This window comes from Drosophila guanche, unplaced genomic scaffold, assembly GCF_900245975.1.
Source record: "Drosophila guanche unplaced genomic scaffold, DGUA_6, whole genome shotgun sequence".
In the NCBI taxonomy this organism is placed as follows: domain Eukaryota; kingdom Metazoa; phylum Arthropoda; class Insecta; order Diptera; family Drosophilidae; genus Drosophila; species Drosophila guanche.
The window spans coordinates 30593-49973 of NW_022995763.1; the positions used below are offsets into that span (position 1 = coordinate 30593).

At 48.4% G+C, this 19381-nt stretch overlaps 2 protein-coding genes across 2 annotated transcripts in view; one reads left to right on the plus strand and one right to left on the minus strand.

Annotated features, from left to right (window-relative positions):
• Positions 1-6695: 6695 nt before the first annotated feature.
• The window catches only part of LOC117591046 (high affinity cGMP-specific 3',5'-cyclic phosphodiesterase 9A), a 35959-nt gene continuing 23273 nt past the window's right edge, over positions 6696-19381 (minus strand). The window contains exons 3-8 of the mRNA XM_034284142.1: positions 17178-17329; positions 16995-17102; positions 9477-9603; positions 9105-9400; positions 8680-9049; positions 6696-8617 (exon numbers count right to left, since the gene is read on the minus strand). Coding sequence (XP_034140033.1) covers positions 7229-8617; positions 8680-9049; positions 9105-9400; positions 9477-9603; positions 16995-17102; positions 17178-17329 — 2442 coding nt within the window. The 3' untranslated portion in view covers positions 6696-7228. The remainder of the gene's footprint in view (positions 8618-8679; positions 9050-9104; positions 9401-9476; positions 9604-16994; positions 17103-17177; positions 17330-19381) is intronic.
• LOC117591047 (neprilysin-11) lies at positions 12572-14768 on the plus strand. Its single transcript, XM_034284143.1, has one exon. It carries the CDS (start codon positions 12609-12611, stop codon positions 14676-14678), a length of 2070 nt encoding a protein of 689 aa, XP_034140034.1. The 5' UTR covers positions 12572-12608; the 3' UTR covers positions 14679-14768.

Consider the following 19381-nt stretch of genomic DNA (forward strand, 5'->3'; position numbering starts at 1 on the left):
GAAGCTGTAAGTATATTCGAAAGCTTCAACCAGCTTTCGATAGCTTTTGCTCCCTACAGTAATTTGCACCTTTTGCAGCTTTAAGTTGGAGTGCTACAAAGTGGTGTAATGGGAGTATGTCAGTGTCAAACTCCCAAAAGTATGCAAAAGTTTTGCCCTCTTTGCATTTAGAATTGCTATGAAATTCTTATGAGCCAAACGAATCAGGAAATACATATGTGTTACTTCCTTCTACTATGAGCTCTTTTCGTCCTTCCGGTGCTTCGTTGCAACCTCTTGCCTTTCTTTTGCCTTTCTTTCACATTGTAAACTTCAGAATGTGCTTGCGTTTTTTTTTAATAAGTAGTTTGGAAATTATTTTATTCAATGTATTTTATATTCATTCATTAGTTTCATATTTTCTGTTTCTAAACGTTGACACAAAAATACTTGTGTGTGTGTGTGTGTGTGTGTGTGTCTGTTTGTTTGCGTTCGTGTGTGAGAGAGAGAGAGTGTTGCCGTCTTCGTTTGTGTTTGCGTTTGTGGGTTTGGGCTTGTCTCTGTCCCGTAGGTTCGTTCATATTCGGGTGCAGTGTGTCCCGTAACTGTCTCCGTCTCGTGTCTCATGTCTCTGTGTGTGTGTGTGTGTGTGTGTGTGTGTTTGTGTGTGAGCGCCAATATCTGATTTGGACATAGCTTAAGTTTTAAATACAAGTTTTTGCTTTCATTGATCTCATTTAAATATTCTGTGTACCATTTAAATGCATTTTGGGAAAAAATTTCAAAGAATGTATTTTACGAGTAGTTTTTTCGCTGGTTTTTGCCTATGTCTTACCCATCGCTTTTGTTTTACGTTTTTGTTTTTGTTTTTGTTTTATTTATTGGTTGTGTGATTTGATTTGATTTTTGTTGTTTGTATAGCTTGGAGTTTTGAGGGGACTGTTTGTTGCATTGCCTCCCTGCACTCCTCGTTTTCGGCGTGCCAAGAGTCTTATAATACATCCATTTATATCTGTCTGTGTATGGGTTGGTATGGGGTATAGACATGTGTACGTATATATAACTATTTATTCCACCATCATTGTATACATAGAATTTACTCTGGTTTTTGCTTTGCTCTTTGGTTTCATCTTTTCTTTCAATCAGAAATATATCTTCAATATCATATATATGTATAGGTTAGGTCTTTGAGAGGGCTTTTGGTTAGTGGGCATTGGAGGGGCATTTGCTGATTGCTGTGTTGCCAAGTGCATTTGTTACAGGGTTGCCAGGTTGCATAGAATGTATGGTATGTGTCTTTAATTTACACGTACTATTTGCTCTTTATTCATTACGTTTTTATGTAGCTTAGACAACACAATAGGCTCGGGTAACATGTTCAAGTATCTTTTTCTTAATTCTGTTTTTTTTATATTCATATGTTTCGAGTGTGTGGTGTTCCAGAGCTGCCGTTTTGCTGCACGATATGCACTGCAGGCTACTGCACGGTTTGTCTGGGTGAATTGGTTTCGGGGTTTTCTCTTACAAATTATTGCTATTTGTTTATGTATATTTATATATAGTTCTATTCGGTACATGTATATAGTAGGTATATATCGTTCAGATTCATTGACATCAAATTTTAAAGTGTACCTAAATGGCATGGTGTTACCCCTGCAAAAGCCCGTACGAAGTATCCTGCATTTTGCAAGGGTATACCAGGCATCGGGTGTTGCTCAAAGCGTTCTTTTTCGTGTGTGCATCGTTCGGCAAGAGGAGAACAAAACCGTTTCCAGTATACATAGTACATCTATAATACATATTTGGCTTTCTATTCACCACTGCCATTACTGCTGTTACTGCTGTTGTGTGTGTGTGTGTGTGTGTGTGTGTGTGTGTGCGTGCGTGAGAGAGCATCTAAGCTTCGGCCTGCCGAAGAATGCTGTTGCAGGATTTTCATTTTGCTTAAAATTTCATTTTAAAGTTTTAGTTTACTCTTCTTTTTTTTTTGGTTTTGTTTTCCTGTTTGTTCTGTTGTTTGCTTTATGTTTTTGGGTTTTTGTATATTCAAATGTTAGTCTTTAGTATTTTGCATCTGTGTGTGTGTCTTTTCAAGTGTCAGTTTTCTCAGGAGGGTCACTAGTACATAAATACATACATACATATATAGTTAGTTGATTTAGTTCGAGTTTAAGTTGAATGTAGCTTTAGTTGTAGTTGTAGTAGTGAGACATTGCCTATCCTATCGAGTGTTTGGGCATACATGTATCAGGGGCAGGACTATGGGGTACATACATACATTTATCGTCGTGGATCGTGTGTGGCTCATGCATGGGTGTGTGGTCCATTATCGGTGGTTGATGCTACCACATTGGGTTACAGCTCTGCGGATGATGTGGTTATGCTCTCTCACTCTACTCTCTCTCTCTCTCTCTCTCTCTCTCGCTATCTCTTCAGTTGAGAGTAACGGCCCTACTCTCTCTCTCTCTCTCGCTATATCGTTCTCTCTTTGTTGTGCAGCCACTCGGCAGTGTCCTTGAGTTGGGCTTTGCTTGAGTCTGAGTATGCCCACGCGCTCGCAGGACCTTTGTGCACATGTCTGTGTGTCTGTGTGTGTGCGTTTAGGAATGTGTGTTGTTTTATTGTTGGAAACCGTTTTGGAATATTTCTCTTAAATTTGTAGTTTGCTTTTAGTATGCTTTGAGTCGCTGCTTTGTAAGTTAAGTAGAAAATTATAAATATTAAGTTGCATGCAGGCCAATCCACAGGTGCATTCGTGATAGGGTTTGGATATGGGCTAGGGATACGGTTACGGAGAAGTAGTAATGCCATCATCATCCTCCTCCTCCTCATCTAGGTCTCTGTCTCTGCAGCTTCTGCAGCTCAGTTTCTTTTTTTCTAGTTCTTTTTCTTTTCTATTGTAGTAGCTGTCTGCTCTCTCTTTTTACGAGGGTTTTTTGTATTCAGTTTTTCCTCTTCTTTTTCGCTCTGACCTCTACCTTCTTCTTTGTGAGTGTGTTTGTGTGGAGACCTACAAGTTTTGCACTTATGACGATATGTGGAGCTACTTTTGTCCTATAATTACATAGATCCTGTATCCATTTGTCTCCAGTAATAAGTAGCTGTATCTGTATCTGTGGGTGTGAATGTATTCGGTTCTGCTTAGTGGCATAGAGTGGGTCACATAGGGGTATGGTCGGTTGTGTAGTCAAGTTGGTCCAAATTGCGCATACCCTTGTCTAAGGATATTTCAAATATGTCATAGGTACACACAAACATTTTGCCTTTTGGAACATTATAATACCGCCCCGGATACACAGATTAGATCCATAGGTGGGGGGGCTCATATCTAGCTACCAAGTTTTGGAAGGGGGAAAAGCGTTTAATTGACTGCCAAAAAGTACACTAAATATAGTACAGACATATACACTGAATATCATGTGGAAATACCCCTGCAATGATTGTTTAATTCTCTGTCGTTATCTGCTGTTCGAATTTCATGGCAATGATCGTCTCTGTCTGCCCCAAAAATATCCTCACAGCCATTGCAGGGGCATATTGTGGTTCGGCCAGCCGAATCTGGGCCCATCTTTCATCTCATTGTTTCTTGCCCCAAAGAATTATCTCTTTTGGGGTTGGGGGCGGGTTTCCTTTCAGAGCTCTAAACTAGTTTTAAATTATGCTTAAAATGGTTTACATTTATGTTTTGTTTTTTCCGTGTGTTCCTTTGGGTTCAGTTTTGTTTTTATTTTGTTTTTGTGTGTGTTTTTATACATACATTTGTAAAACATTTAGAGTTTTCATTTATTTTTTTGTTGCTTTTTGCTTTTTTATTTATTATTTGTAGATGCGGTATCTTTAAGATAAATATTTATGTAGGTATATTTATATTTATTACATTTATGTATATATATATATTTCTTTATTTATATATGTATAGTTTAGTTTAGTTGTTTGGTTTTGTTGGAAAGTTGTTTTGTTGTTTTGTTTTTTTGTTTTTTCATTTGTTGATTTTCAATTAAATTCAAGTTTTAGTCTTTATGTTTGGTTTTTTTGCATTCAAACAAGGGAAATTGTGTGGGAAACATACATACAAACATACGAGTAAATATATGTATATAAATATAAAATGCTGCGACCTGGGCGAGTGCTTTCACACGTTTCTCGTCACTAGTCACTAGTCACTCGTCAGAGGCGTCGAAAGTTCACCCCTACAGCTGCAGCAGTGGTGCAGCAGTGGTCGTGTGTAGTTTGTAGTAGTAGAATCAGTAGTACATCAGTAGTAGTTAGTATAAGGCAACAAATCAATTTGATGTGTTTGCTACACAAGTACATACGCACATACATACATACATACTGACATGCATGTCAGTTTGGGGTACACGGGCAGTCTGCTAGTTTGCTAGACTTTAACTATCATTTTAGGTACAATCTAGACATCCAGCAAGTCGCGTTGGCCACTTCAAAGTGCTCCTGTTACAGCTAAATACATAAATACATACATACATACATCAATAGGTTCATTAAACTAACAACTAGCTGAAAAGTCTAACTACGCGAACGAACAATATTCCTGTGCTGCTCAGGCCATACAATACGCAACGCACTGTACTCGTATCTGCATGTCTTTCTGGTGACTTATGCGCTACAAAAAATACACTTAGAGGACACCCAGAGGCAACATCAATATGAATATCAGTTTATATTAACATCAAGAATGCAACGCACACACTCACACACACACACACACACACACACGCTGTTGTAGGGGGATGTGTGAAATGACAGTGAGGCTGCAATTACAATGCACAATTAATTAGTTAGCTTTTTAGACACTTAAATGTACGTACATCAAGTAAACATCCATTAACATCCATTTTGGGTGTGTTTTTCTTTCAATATTAATCTAGCTTGGACTTGAGCCTTCTCTGCAGCTGCCTAGCCAATTGACAGCTCATTAGCTTAATAATGACCAAAAAAAAAACATACATACATACATACATACATGGAGACGTACATACATCTTTGACGAGTTATGAGTTATGTAAATGTGTGTACCAAGGGCCAGCTCGGCTAATCCTAACTTTTAGCTTCTAGCTGCACCATTCTCCATCATACTGCTGCTTCCATTCCACTTGTATATATTCCATAATTTGATTATTCAAAAAGTATCGATGCTGTCTTTGTGGTTTATTGAATCAATTGACTCAAAAAGCATTCCTACGGCAAATGCTGCTAGAATGCCGCTTATTGCCCTGCAAAGTAGGCAACACTTTTTATCATTTCACAGAGCACACAGAGCCGGATGCTCTCCGCATCTAATGCGTGCTGTTGTGTGTCCGTGTGTGAGTGTGAGTGTGTGTGGGTGTGTGCAGAGCTATATATTTAACTAAATTACATACAGAAATGTACATAGACAATAATTAACTTTGGTTTTCGTGACATGCAGGTCCTGCAGGACCTCTCCAATGCCCCCCATTCGCTGGATATGTGGTTAGAGTTTTGTTACACTCGTTCCGAGCAGATTCGCCAATTGATATTCGTCTGTAACCAGTCCCCAATCCCCCCCCCCCCGCAACAGCAACTGCAAATTGCAACGGAATTGCAGTGAATAATCAAAATCGTGAAAATTTCAATGTAATCACACACATTGCACGAGTATCCTCCGACTGCTGCTGCTATTCACTATCCCACCCACCCACTAATTGAGTGCTGCTGTCAGCGGCACATCAGCAGCAACACCGAAAACAGATTCGGCAGCTGTAAAAATCCAATTGCATCACCATGAAAGTCACTCCTGCGGCCATCCAGCCCGGCAACTTGATGAATTTCCTGCAGCTGTGCAGGGCTTAGGTGGGCTGGAGACTCGGGGACTAGAAATAGGATTTGGAAACAAAAAACAAACCAAAAATAGGGTTGGAAAAAGGCAACATCGAACCGCGCGCCACTGCCAAATGGAATTAGGCACTCGTGGACCCTGGCACCCTGGCACCCTGGCACACAGGACTCAGAGCCATGGCCAGACTCCGAATGGGAGTGCATAGCTCCTGTCCAATGCATTTGCAATGGCAGAAAATTTGTTTTGCGTAATTAGTCGTGAATTTGGCATGACAACGAGATTGCAGCTGGTTGTGGGTCTCGGCTGTGGGGTTTGTCTGCTGGTTTTTGTTCTGTGGGTCCAACTCTGAGCTGATGTCTGCCAATCAGTGCGCCTCGGGTGCCGTTGGGAGGCCACACCATCCACGTTCGTCTATCCACAGACACAGCAACAGCCACCAGCTAAAGTTCCTTGATCCAGGGGGGGGGGGGGGGGGGGGGGGGGAACCTAGCATCGAGCTGTGCCGGCAAAGTGCACAGGAAATGACTGGCTTAGAGTCCTCGCAATGGAAAGACAGACACCAAAGACAGTATGCAATGCTCAATGCTCGAAGCTTGATGCCCGATTGACGCACATCGAGCGAAAGCTGCGGGGAAACCAATTTGAAAACTGCAACCCCCGCGAGGACATTCCCTGGAAGTTGATTTTACTTTTTGAAATTTGATTCCTTTTGCAGTGGAAGAAGCCGAAATCAGAGCGTAGTTGCTTGCACTTGGGCGGGCTTAGAATTGGTCGGGACTCATTGGTGGGGATCCATCGTGATATGTAGCCATTATTTGGTAGATATATTTATGGGTCGCCAGCTGCGGATGATGCAAGGAATGCCAGGGATGGTTCACACATCCTTTGGGATCTGTTATACACATATGCAGTATATATTTGTGTTAGTGTGTGTGTGTGTGCATGGCTTAGGGTATACATAAATAAAAAAATACTTAAAAGGTAAACCAAAAAAAAAATAAACAACAGGACAGGAGTGGGGAAAAATGAATCGTCTAGCGACTTAAACTAATAGTTGGGCTAAGGACTGACTCCAACCTGCTGCTGCTGCTGCTGCCACGGGTGGTGGGGCAAGGGGGGTGGCTGCTCCATGCTCATTTAGACATTCTCTGGCTCTGGCAACTTGCGCTCGCAGCAATGGCAGACGAGTGCATTCAGCCGCTGCCCGATGGCCGACCATACCGTCATGGATATGGCGGAGACCTCGCAGTTACTGGCGGCATCCGGCTGCAGCTGTTGCTCTGCATCCGCATCCGCATCCGCATCCTCGTCCTCGTCATCGATGTCCTCCGGCGGTTGCAGGGCCACAATGGGCCCCGGCTGATGGGACAGCGAGATGTCGATGTCGGTGGCCGTCCTCTCGTTGCTGGAGTCATGGCTGCTCCCCTGTTGTCAAATCTTTGGCGCCACCTCCGAGGAGGCGGCCAGGCCAGCCATACCAAGTTCAAGCTCCACGCTGAGGCTGGGCGGAATGACCACGACACCATCAACGGATGCAATGCGTATGCCGGGCACCTCGCCTCCAGCTCCAGCTCCACCTGCAGCTCCACCTGCAGCTCCGCTGTGCAGCGTGTTGTTGCTGTCGTCGTGGCGTGAGGAGTGGCGGCTGCTGTCGTTGGATGAGTGGCGTGTCATGTCCGGGCCGCGGCTGCAGGGCACATCCAGGCTGTATGCCCGATGACGGTGAATCATGCCACCAGCTGAGACTGAGGCTGAAGCTGCAGCTCCAGCTCTGCCCGATGACGATTGCTGGCTATTCGAAATGGTGCAGCATATGGACTGCGGCTTAACAGGACCTGCCCCTCCTCCTCCGGCCACATCCAGGGCGCTGCTGCTGTCTCCGGCACTAGGTCCGGCGCCGGCACCGGGCCCGGCTGCGTCTCCATTGTTGTTGGCCCTGCCATGGCAGGGACTGCTGCGAGTGCTGCCAAACCGCTTGTTGCCACCCTTGTCAAAGCTGAAGCTGAAGTAGTCCGAGAACTGGCGCAGCCGCGACTTCCACGAACCGGAGCCACCGGAGCCACCGGAGCCACTGCCACCGGCACCTCCAACTGCGACAACACCGGACACAGCGGCGACTCCGGCCTGGCTGCTGGCACTGGAACTGGCCGGTGCCCGACTGCTGGTGCCGCCGTTGCTGGCCAGCCCGATCTGCTCCAGCTGCTGGCAACCGGTGGGTGAGACATTGCCGTTGGAGGAGGCGCTCGCTGCCACATCCGCCAATAGGGGGACACTCGCCGTGGCCACGGCCGCTGGCCCCATTATCTCTGCGGCACTGATCTCCCCATCCGCATCGGAGTCCGCCTCGGTGCGGGCCAGCAGCTCATTCAGCTGAATATTGTTGCCAGCTCTGCCTGCTCCTGCTCCTGCTCCAGCTACAGCACTCGTATTGGCATTGGTGTCCTCTTGGCCACGCTGTCCACTCTGTCCGCTCTGTGACTCTGTGGCGCTGGCCGCGCTGCGTTGATGGTGGCGTCCGTAGAACACATTGCTGTCGGAGATCACCTGGGGCAGGCCGTCGGACAGGCGACGGCTGTGGCCGCTGTTGTACTGGTCGAGGCTGACGGCTCGGTTGTTGCCAAAGTGGCAGCGGTTGCTGTGGTAGCCGTGGATGTTGCCGTAGGAGTTGCGAATGCGCTGGCCACCGCCGCTGCTGCACAGCTCACCGATCATCGAGGGGCGCTTCTCGCGCGACGATTTTCGTGAGTTCGAGTGCGAGGACTTGCTCCGGTTGCTGCTGCCCTCCGTGTCCACCTTGAACTTGGATGTCTTCTCCGCAACCTGGCGACAAAGGGGAGTGTCAGAAGAGTGGGGAATGTGAGATGGAATAGGCTGACACTTACATCCACTTCGGTGGCCGTCTCCGAGTCGCCGCTCTCGCTGCCCTCGGGCAGATCGTGCAGCTCTGCTGCCATGCCCCCCGGCTCGTCCACGGAGGTGCGTGAGGCGGACTTTTGAGATGGGATGCTGCGTCGCGACTTGACGCTAATGCCAGAGCCGGAGCGTGGCATTTGGGGGGAAACGCTACCAGTGGCACCGCCCCCTCCGCCGCCTTGGGCATTGCCTTGGCCCTTGTCCATGATCATCTTGTCGCCCGTGGCGCCCGGAGTGCTCACCATGGCCGCATTCGAGTCCATGGTGCCGCTGTTGCTGTCCGAAGTGTTGCTGTCGGCCACGGATTTGCGCGTCTTGGTCTGGGCATCATTCAGGCGTCTACACATGGAGTTACTGGGAGTTACTTGAGACTGGGATGGGGCCAAAGACTCACCTGTAATACTCCAGAGCAATGCGCACTGGTATAATGATGAGCTCCGTGAGCTCTGGCACCAGCTCGCCGAGCGCCTCGAACAGTGGCAGCAGCACCAGTCCAATGAAGCGCACCTGGGAGCCCGGCTTGCTCACCTTGTCCGGGTCCATGAAGGGCGTCACTGGCAAGCCCTCCGACTTCTCGGCAGCACTCTGGGCAAAGAACTCCTGCAGCAGCCGATCCAGCCACGGCTCGGCCACATCCATGGGCCGCGCCTCATTCGAAATGTCCGCCACCTTGATGAGGATCATGCAGAGCTAAGCCAAGAGAAGGAGGGATTTCCCATCCGATTAGCAGCTGTATGGAGACGCCGAGTGCAGTCCGAGTGCTTACCAGATTGATGTGGGCCCGATTGCTGTAGTCAAAGATGGGCGTTATCTCCATGAACTGTGTGAGGATCTCATTGTGGCGGGCCATGTCGGTGGCCAGAATGCAGCGTATAATGCCCTCACGTATGGTGCTGTAAATGGAATTGGAATTGGAGTTTGAGTTGGAGTTGGAGTTGGAATTGGGAAACGCATTTAAAAGAGAGCACATCATCCATGAGGAGCAGCGTTTTAATGGCTCCTTTCACTTTCGAAATCCTTCAGCTAAATCCCCAGCTGCTTTGCCAAGCTTCTTGAAGTTTTGACACGACAAAAACACCAAAGTCTCGTGTTGCCAATAAAAGTGTTTACCGGCGGAAAAGGCAATGGAGTGTTTTCCCACAAGAAAAGGCCAATCAAAATGGCGCAAGAATGGAGCTGACGGACCAAATGCAGCGCGTAAAATATCAAATTGCATTTCGTTGTATTTGAAGTTTGAAGTTTGAAGTTCGAAGTTGAGGCAAAGCCAATCGTCAGTAATGCCCATCGTTCCTGTGGCTGTCTATGTGTTATACAAGTCAGATATAAGTCAGTCCCTTTTGTGCACTTTTCCCAGGGTATCGAGTGAAGCAAACGCAACTGAAATGTTTGCAAAATTGGATTTCTCGTGACACGCTGCATTGGCATTGACGTGGCAGCACCAGCACCAGCTCCATCTCCATCTCCATCTCCATTTTCACCTTCGACTACTTCTCCTTCCCCATCCCCATCTCAGTCCTCGACTGCCATTCAAGGTAAGCGCCTTGCAACTGCCGCATTAAAAGTGCAAATAGAACGTCTGTCACATTGGCAAATATTTATTTTTATTTGTATTATTTCGCTGATAGAATTTCGCTTGAAATTGATTAGAAAATTGCGTGCACATCAATAAGTAAAGATTGTCTGGCATTTCGCTCGCTAAAATGTGTTTGGAAAATGTGTGTTGTGATGTGCATAAAGGACTTCCCTTTGAAAGACTGGCAACAGTGTAAGGAATGCATCAAATAAGTGGAAAGCAGAAGGAAACCTCTCGTGGAGCAATGCATTTTAATTGGGTTCCAATAAGCTACAAATGTCACCGAGAACAATTCGGAATTTCCATTCGGAAATCCGAGTCAAATTCCAAATACCATTTCCCATTGCAGTGGGTCACCGCACCCACAGCCACAGCCACAGCCAAAGCCACAGCCGCACCTACACCCACCGTACACCACCGTGCAGACATTCTGGATTTTGGCATATTCCTGGCATGCTCCGACTGACACAACTGTGGCGCCTAGTAATGGCGTTCAGTTAATTAATACCTGCTGCAGCCACCATTAAATGGTGGGTGGGTTGGTGTGCTCCATGTCTGCACTTCAAATTGGGATTTAAGGGATAACAAAGCAAATTGTAAATTGCCATGCCATGCCATGCCATCCATTGATTGGCAATGTCGGGGATTTTACTGCACTGCTTGAATGGAGAGACTGCGGCTTGGCTGGGTACAGGAATTAGTAGATGGTTCTGGCATTATCGTATCTGTAGACAAAGCAAAATTGACACTGGATTGTGTGGCATGTTTAGCGGTCTCTGACTGAAATCATGGAACAGCTATTGGAGCATCTAATGCAGTGATTATTCATCTCTGGTTTGCTCTATCTACTCATGTATGTATGCCCCCTCCCTTCCGCCTAACCCTGGTGCTGATGATGATGATGATGATGATGAATTGTGGAAAAGGGGGAAAAGTGTGGGGCAAAATGAGAAATGAGCAAAAGTTGAGCGTTGGCCAAAAAACGGCAACTATTATGCGCTAATTATGACTAAATAATTGCACGAAAAGCGTCGGTCGTCGGGCGTCGAGTGCCAGCTCCATCTCTGAGCTCCAGTCTCCAGTCTCCACTTGCTTTGATGATTTATTTTTGGCTTGGGCTCTGCAGCAGCTGGTTTTAAGTTTTACTCTTTCTTTTCCACCCATCCACCCCATACAGCAGCAGCGCCCCCGCCCTACCCTGCCCGCTTCGGCGGTTTTTCTGCCGAATTTTGATTGAATTTGTTCTGTTGTTGTGGCTTTTCGTGTAACCAAAACAGAACTTTCTTGAATGGGCATTCAACGATAAGTAATGCAAGTAGGGTAATCAAACACATATCACTCTCTACAAGGTTCATCTTAGCGCTTTGATTTACTTGGGGCCACCAGCAACTGTCGGTAGATATGTAATCAATGTCCCCATATATTTGATTTATTTCTTTAAATCTTAATTCAACTGTTCCTTTTTTTGTTTGTAATTGTAATACATTAAGTGTTAACTGAAAAAGTGCAACAATTCCAAGACGCAATTTCCGCTGCACCTTAATAAATATGTAAACAAATATGTACATACATAGCATGTATGTATGTGTGTACATAAATGCATGTAAGAGCTCCATAAGTGTTGAAATGATGCACTGACTATGTAGCCTAAATATGATGAAATGCTTCCAAAGATTTGCCACCTTGCCAAAGGGGTATACAAAAACAGAACCCAAGCCAACACTCCCCACACTCTCTCCCGCCCCACCGTTTTCGGGTCGTGCTTCCCTCGTCGCAAAGTGTAGTGAGACTCTCTCGCTCTCTCTCTTTCTAGCTAAAAACAAACCTAATCGCACTGAGCTTTGCTCTCAATCACACCTCTACATGTGTGCGTGTCGCTGTTGAAGGGCGACGAAAAGCGTCTGAGATGTTCCGTTAATTTGGAACTTGGTCGTGTGAGGGGGGGAGATGGCCACAGTGGGTGAGATGATTAATTGATTACACGTGGGCCTGTCGGTAGTCATTATTCGCGCCGCCAGTGAGTGCGCGACGGAGAGGGCAGCATCGGGGTATCTCTTTGCGTAACCCATCAATGGCCGGCTCCATTTGGTGCAGGGAATGTGTGGCTGTGGATCGGAAGTGCTTTGAAATGATTAAAGAAAAATCGCAGGAACTGATCGAGCGGCCCTCGCTGTTATGGCATTGCCCAGAAGGCGAATGTCAGGGCAACGTTATCAGGCAGCGTTATCGCTGACGCGCCGGTTGCAGGGGAGGAGCGAGCGAGCGAGCAGCAGGCAGCAGGCAGCGGCAGTACTCATAAGCCGCTGAAGCTCAACGCAAGTGAAGATGAAGATGAAGCTGAAGCTGAAGCTGCCGCGGAGCAATTGCACAGGGACGTGGCTGCTGGGAGGATTGCTGCTCCTGCTGGGGCTGCACTGGCACTCTGCCCTCGGCAAGGAGGAGCATGAGGTGTTGCTGCTGGAGATGGACTCGGATGCGGACGCGGACGCGGACTGCCAGCAGCAGATGAAGGATGACATGGATACCACGGAGTCGGCCTGCGAGAACTTTCACGAGTACGCGTGCGGCAACTGGCACCCGAACAGCTCGCAGCGCGCCTTTGGGGCCCACGACATGCGCAGCCAGTGGGCGGCGGTGCACAAGCAGCGCCTGGTGCGGCACTTCAGCCAGGTGTCGTCGAGTGCGGAGCCGGATCAGCTGGCTACCTTCTACGGCAACTGCATGTCCGGGCAGCAGAGTGTGCGTGTCTACACGGAGGCCTTGGAGCGCAGGACCTACTGGCCGCTGCTCAGCAACGACTCTGCCACCTTCGACTGGGTGGCGGCCTCGGCGGGGCTGCGTCGCTTCGGCGCGCAGGGCTTGTGGCGGCTGAAGGTGCAGCCCAACTGGCAGGCGGCAGACCAGAGCATATTCTACCTGCTGCCCCCCTCCTTCGAGATGCTCGGCTCCAGCCCCATCTCGGAGTTCCTCTACCAGCGCTATCTCAAGAGCCTGCTGCTGGAGCTGGGGCTGCGGGTGCGCCGCGCCTCCGCCCTGGCCGCGCAGCTGGTGGACTTCGAGCAGAGTCTGCGGCAGCTGCTGCCCCTGGACGTGGAGCAGACGCTGGTGCTGCGCGAGCCCCAGTCGCTCGGCCAGCTGGAGCAGCAGCTGCCACAGCTGCAGCTGCGGCGCTACTTCGATCTCCTGCTGCAGGGTCTTCCCTCAGGCGCCACCGAGAAGCTGCTGGTGGTGGCCGATCTGGAGTACCTGAGCCGCCTGCAGCGCCTGCTGCAGCGCCCACACAGCGTGGATCCCCTGGTGCTCTCCACCTGGCTGCTGCTCAAGCTGCCCGCCCACGTTGAGCTGCACCAGTACGACGAGGATCCGCTGAAGGTGCGGCAGCGCCACTGCCTCGAGCGGCTCAGCATTCTGATGCCCCGCCAGCTCTCGCAGCTGCTGGTCCGCCTCTCGCTCGGGGAGGATCCCGCAGCGTACGAGGGGCAGGTGGTGCGCGCCCAGCGGCTGTTCAGCCGCCTCCAGGCGCAGTTTGAGCGCCAGCTGAACGAGACGGACGTGTTCGAGGCGGACCCCAGCACCCAGACGCTGGCCATACAGAAGCTGCGCAACATGCGCCTGATCCTGCCCCAAATAGAGGCGGAGGCTCCCGGCGCCGGCGCCCAGCCGCTGAGCGGCAACTATGACGAGAACCTGCTGCAGTTGTCCCAGAGTCGAGCTCTGGCCGAGTTTCGGCTGGTGGTGGACTGCCAGGAGAAGAGCTGCGATGGCGCCCAGCCTGCGGATCGCAACAGCCTGAACCCGCTCTCCGTCAACGCCTACTATCGGCTGAAGCAGAACGCCGTTGTGCTGCCACTGGGGCTGCTCACCGCCCCGTCGCTGGAGCGCTGCAGATGGATCAATGCGATGGATCAGACGGCACGATTGTCCGGCAGCATGGGCTCCATCCTGGGCCACGAGATGGTGCACGCCCTGGACTATGATGGCATCAACTACGATGCCAGCGGACAGCTGAGCAACGGCCAGTGGCCACCGCGGGCCATCATACGGTTCGGGCTGCGCGCCGCCTGCTACCTGGGCTCCCGCTACAGCAACGCCACCCTCACCATCAACGAGAACATTGCGGACAGCGAGGGACTGCGTCTGGCCTTTGAGGCCTACCGCCACCAGCGCACGCACCGCGGTGTCACCGATCCCCGCGGCCTGAAGACCTTCTTTGTGGCCTTTGCCCAGAACTGGTGCGGCAGTGCCCCGTCCTCGAGGGGTGCTGGTGCCGGGCAGCATGCGGCGCACTCGGAGCGCGTCAACAATGTGCTGGGCAACTTTCCCGAGTTCCTCGAGATATTCCAGTGCAAGGCCGGCAGTCAGATGAGTCCCCCAGACAAGTGTCGCATTTGGTGAGGAGGCGCTCAAAGGGCATCACCGACGGGTGACTTTTTCAATAAATAAATGTGTGACTGTACGCCCATGGTTGAGGTGTATTTACAAGTACTAAAATGCCTTCCTATCTTTTATCGTTCTTCGAAACTCAAAACATAATTGATCGAAATGTTGAGTGACAGAATCCTTGCACTCTTGCTGCTAATCAGGTAATGAATGAATGCATTTGCCATTCAAGAAATTGTCAAGTGCCAAGTGCCAAGTGCCGTATGCCGGAATGCCAAGTGAAATGTAATCAAATGTTTTAGTTGTTTGCTTGGCAATGGCAGTGACAGCAATACTCAAGAAAACTTCAGTCACAAAAGTGACTAAAAGGAGGTGGAGGAGTGGCACATTCATGCACATTCGTGCCATCTAATGCTCTGCCTAATAATAATCGCAATGACAACTGACAGCAAATTGTTGACAAAGGGAAGGGCAACAGCGGCAGCATCTGCCAGTCGAACATGCATATACACATAGTATATATGTAGAGTCCATATGTGGACGATATGTTCTGCGACAAGTTTTGCCATCAAAAACTCCCCAAAGTATGCAATGGTTTATGCACGCAAACTTGCCGGCAAAACTGCCTTCCAGCAAGCAGTAGACTGTCAGTTTGGCAAGCAGTATGTAGCGGGTGTAGAGAGAATAAGATAGAGAGAGAGAGAGAGAGAGAGAGAGCAAGTCTGCTGCTAAGGGTACATATCCTTTTCCGTGCTGATTGCGCTGTGGCCTGATGATGCTGCTCGTCCTCTTTTTTCTCCTCTTTACTCTGCTGATGATGATGATGATGATGATGATGATGTGGCAGCGGGCAGCCGCTTTACCACTCTTCTCTGCCAGCCGTCAAAGTCGACGCAGGCAGTAGGGAAAGTAGGAGATGAAAGCATTTCACCGGCTAATCCACTTAATTAGTGTTCGTGGAATATTTTCCAATATAAAATGCATGCAACGAATGCAACAAAACAAAAAGTGAAAAAAAAAAACAAGTAAGAAAAATGCAAATAAATGAAATTGCGAGAAAACCCGCAGCAGAACAAATAAAAAGGGGGAAAAAACGTCAAACAACGAACGTTGTGACAGTGTACCGAAGCGTGGAATACCCTGGCAAAGGGAATTCGCTTCTTGGATTGCTTTATGGCAAGCGGGACAAACCAGGGCAAGCGGAGTGCTAAAAGTGCGCAGGGTCAGGCAGGCAGGCAGGCAGGCAGGCAGGCAGGCAGGCAGGCAGGGGAAGGCGTGAGGCGGTTGAGCACTGAAAATGCTTCGCTAAGCCAACGCATAGCCTTATTATATTAACGGATAATCTGCGGCAAAGCACAAAACTTTGTTGGCATAACTTTCCCTCTCTGCCTTCACCCTTTCTGAGCCTGCTTAAGACTCAAACTGTTCATTAGTTAATCGATAAATTGGTATTTAAATTAAGTTGATTTTGTTAGGTTAAATGGAATATTTGTGCATAAAATTAGCGAATTGAAAGGATGTTGGAATATTTGTGTATTAACAGCAAATCTTTGGCCTGTTTCTAGCACTCGTCTTCCCACCTATTCCTTGCTAATAATTTCATTTAATTTCTCCTACTCTTTTGGCAACACCAATTAAATGTCTACTTCTTAGTGGCGCTTAACTTTTCTATGAATTATCCCGCAATGCAGCCACAATGCACTCCAACATCAATCCAATGGAAAACATCTGATTTTCATACCCTGCCATTATGTATTGTCGGACTGTGTCGGACAACGCAATGGCCCTCGACTGGCCGAGGGGCCAAAATGAAGTTATAGGCAAGCTGAGCGCCCGGATTATGTCCTGTCCCGGCCAATTACAACTTAATCTTCATTTGCAGCCCCACAACGTGCAACCAACACCAACAAGGACATCCTGCAGCTACTTATTTTCATTTTATTTTATAGTTAATTCTTTTTGTTGTTGCTGTAAGTACCAAATCGATACGTTTCACAGTCGTGCCTTGGCATGGATTGCAGACAGCCGGCAAAGAGAAGGACAATGGGCGTGAAAGGACTGTCGCCTGGGGGCATGGGGCAGCCATAGGTGTTGCACGGTGTGCAGCTGAACAGCTGTGTGCTGTGTGCAACTGTTAATTACCACGGCAATCGGGGCAAGCCCCGTTTAATGCAATGCCATTTGGTACGTGACGTGCATAAAGTGGCCGCAGCCAAGTTGGCAATTAATTGCACCACGGACACCCACCGTCCACCGCCACTCGCATGAGCCCCTAAATCCTCAAAGAAAACTTTAACACACTTTAAAGGCAAAGTGGGGAACTGCACTCACTTGAAGGTGTCGCGGCTGAAGTTCTTGAAGATGTTGCACTCGGGATGCTCCAGCAAACGGAATGCTATCGAACAGTGGTGATTCTCCAGCGGTGAGATGTCGTTATATCTGCATGGGGGGATGGCAATTAGCTTGGATTGGGATCGGGATCGGGATCGGGCTTTGTGCATTGGCTGTACTCACCTGAGTGCCAGCTCTGTGCGGGCATTGATCTGATAGATGTTGTTGTAGCCAGGATGATCGAGGTCGTGGCAAATGCAGGACACCAGCAGTATGAGACACTCGAGATCGCCCAAGCGGCTCAGCAGATTCGCTTGGCGTGTAATGGCGTACATCTGCAATGGAATGTTTTTGTTGGAGAGAATATACAAATAATAATCAAGCAGTCATCATCCAATCATAGCTAGTGTCTGCCTCAAGTATCTCTTCATTTATCCTCAAGCCAGCAATTAACGCTTGCCCGTTTAACATTGAAACCTTTTGCCATCGAGCAGTTGCTACTTTAATTTGCCCCACGCTGCACTGTGGCCTCCCCTGGAGGACTCTGCCTGTATCGGATTCTATCGTCTGCTGTTGTCGCGCCTCGCCTTCAGCCACGAGGCGAAGTTAATTTGTCTGGTGCGAAACCTTTGCAATTACCGGCAGAAGGGCAGCCATCCGCTGTGCAGCAGCCAGTGGGCAAGCAATGCAGGCAGCCAGGCAGCCAGGCAGCCAGGCGACAGTGTGGCTTGGCAGGCTGCAAGTGTTTGTCTGTGTCTGCGGCAGCACAATCGTTTGCTGCAAATGAAGATGACTTTGCCGGCTATAGAGTGCGAGCCCTTAAGGAATTTCAACAGCGTTCCATTGAAGCTCCTTCGAAAATACAAAAGCAGCGCAAAGTTTGCTTTGCGCTTTGCTGCGCCCCAAACTTGCACTGCTTCAAAGGGCGGGGAATGCAGGGAAGGGTCTTCTTTGGGGGTTCCTTTGGGGGGTTTAGTCGTCAAAGTTGTTGCAAAACTTTTGCCGCCGTTGCGTTTACTTTGGCATTAAGGGCGAATGGGCAGGGGGAGATGGCTGGGTGATGGTTGTGGGCTGGCTGTTGGGTGCTAGAAATTTATGCAAATGCAAATGCTGTTTGCGTTTCGAATTTCGCAAGTTTATCTAAATTCATTGTCAACAAAACAGACAAGCAGCCAGCCAGCCAGGCCCATCGACAGAGCCAACGAACGAGAACCAGCCCCATCCATTCCAGCCACGCACCAACGCACAGTCAACCACCCAGCCACCCAGCCACCCACTCAAACCTCCCAACCGAATTCCCCCTGGTGAGCGATGCATTTTCTGCTCGTTGGGAAAGTTTGCAGCGGACAAAAATACTCCAAGGAAATCAACGGCAGCGTTGGATGGAAAAGTGCAGCCAATGGAAATTAGTCAAAGTGTTTGGTCACACCCCTCCTCCTGCCCCGCCCCACCACAGCAGTTCCATGAGTGTATCCGGTGTATCTGTTCAATAATTTAAATTTACGGTTCTTGGCCTTAATGCTCTGTTTTTGTTCGTCTGTTTTTGTGGCAACAAAAAACAAAAAAAAACAAAAAAGAACAGAAGCAAACAAAAAAAAACGCTTAACGGCTTGACTGTCATGTCCTGTGAGAGCTGCACCTCTCTCCTCTGACTTTTCACACACACACACACACACACACAACGCAATCCAGAATACACATACACTCAGAGACATGTATATAGAGAGATGACCCACCGCCGCCTATGCAAATGGACGCCCATTGAATTGTAAAATACGCACCAACGCATATGGATGGCGGATATTTGGCCCCAATTCCGTGTGGGACATGCGGGGAAAGACAGCAAAAAAAGTGAGCGGGAGAACTGGCAGGTGGTGCAAGCATTTTACAATCGATTTATGGCAGGCGGGCGGGCAGCATATTCCATTCCATTTCCAAAAAGGAATCTGCTAAATGGATGACTTTCATTTTTTTACCCCACAAAAATGTGTAATATTCCAGGCACACAGACATGTTCTTATATATTGTGACACATATATTGGGGTTTGGCTGGTTGGTTGGACTTTTCATTGGAATTTCTTAATAGCATTTTATGGGCTACACTTACGACGAAATGAAATGCAACTGCATTTCGATGGCATGTCTCTGGTTCTTGTTATTTTTGGTTTTTATTTTCTTGTGTCATTGCAAGCAACTGCTGGCCGATTAAGTCAATCAGAACTATGAATGGGAACTAGCCAAGAGTCGCAAGCTGTAGCCCTGAGAGTTGTGGCATTTAATTGCTGCAATTAGAGCTGGTGACTGCTGGCACTCAGGACACAGAGCACAGGTAAAGAACTTCAACTAAAATGTTGCCCAAAAAGGGGGATTTTTGTGCCTTCAATCTG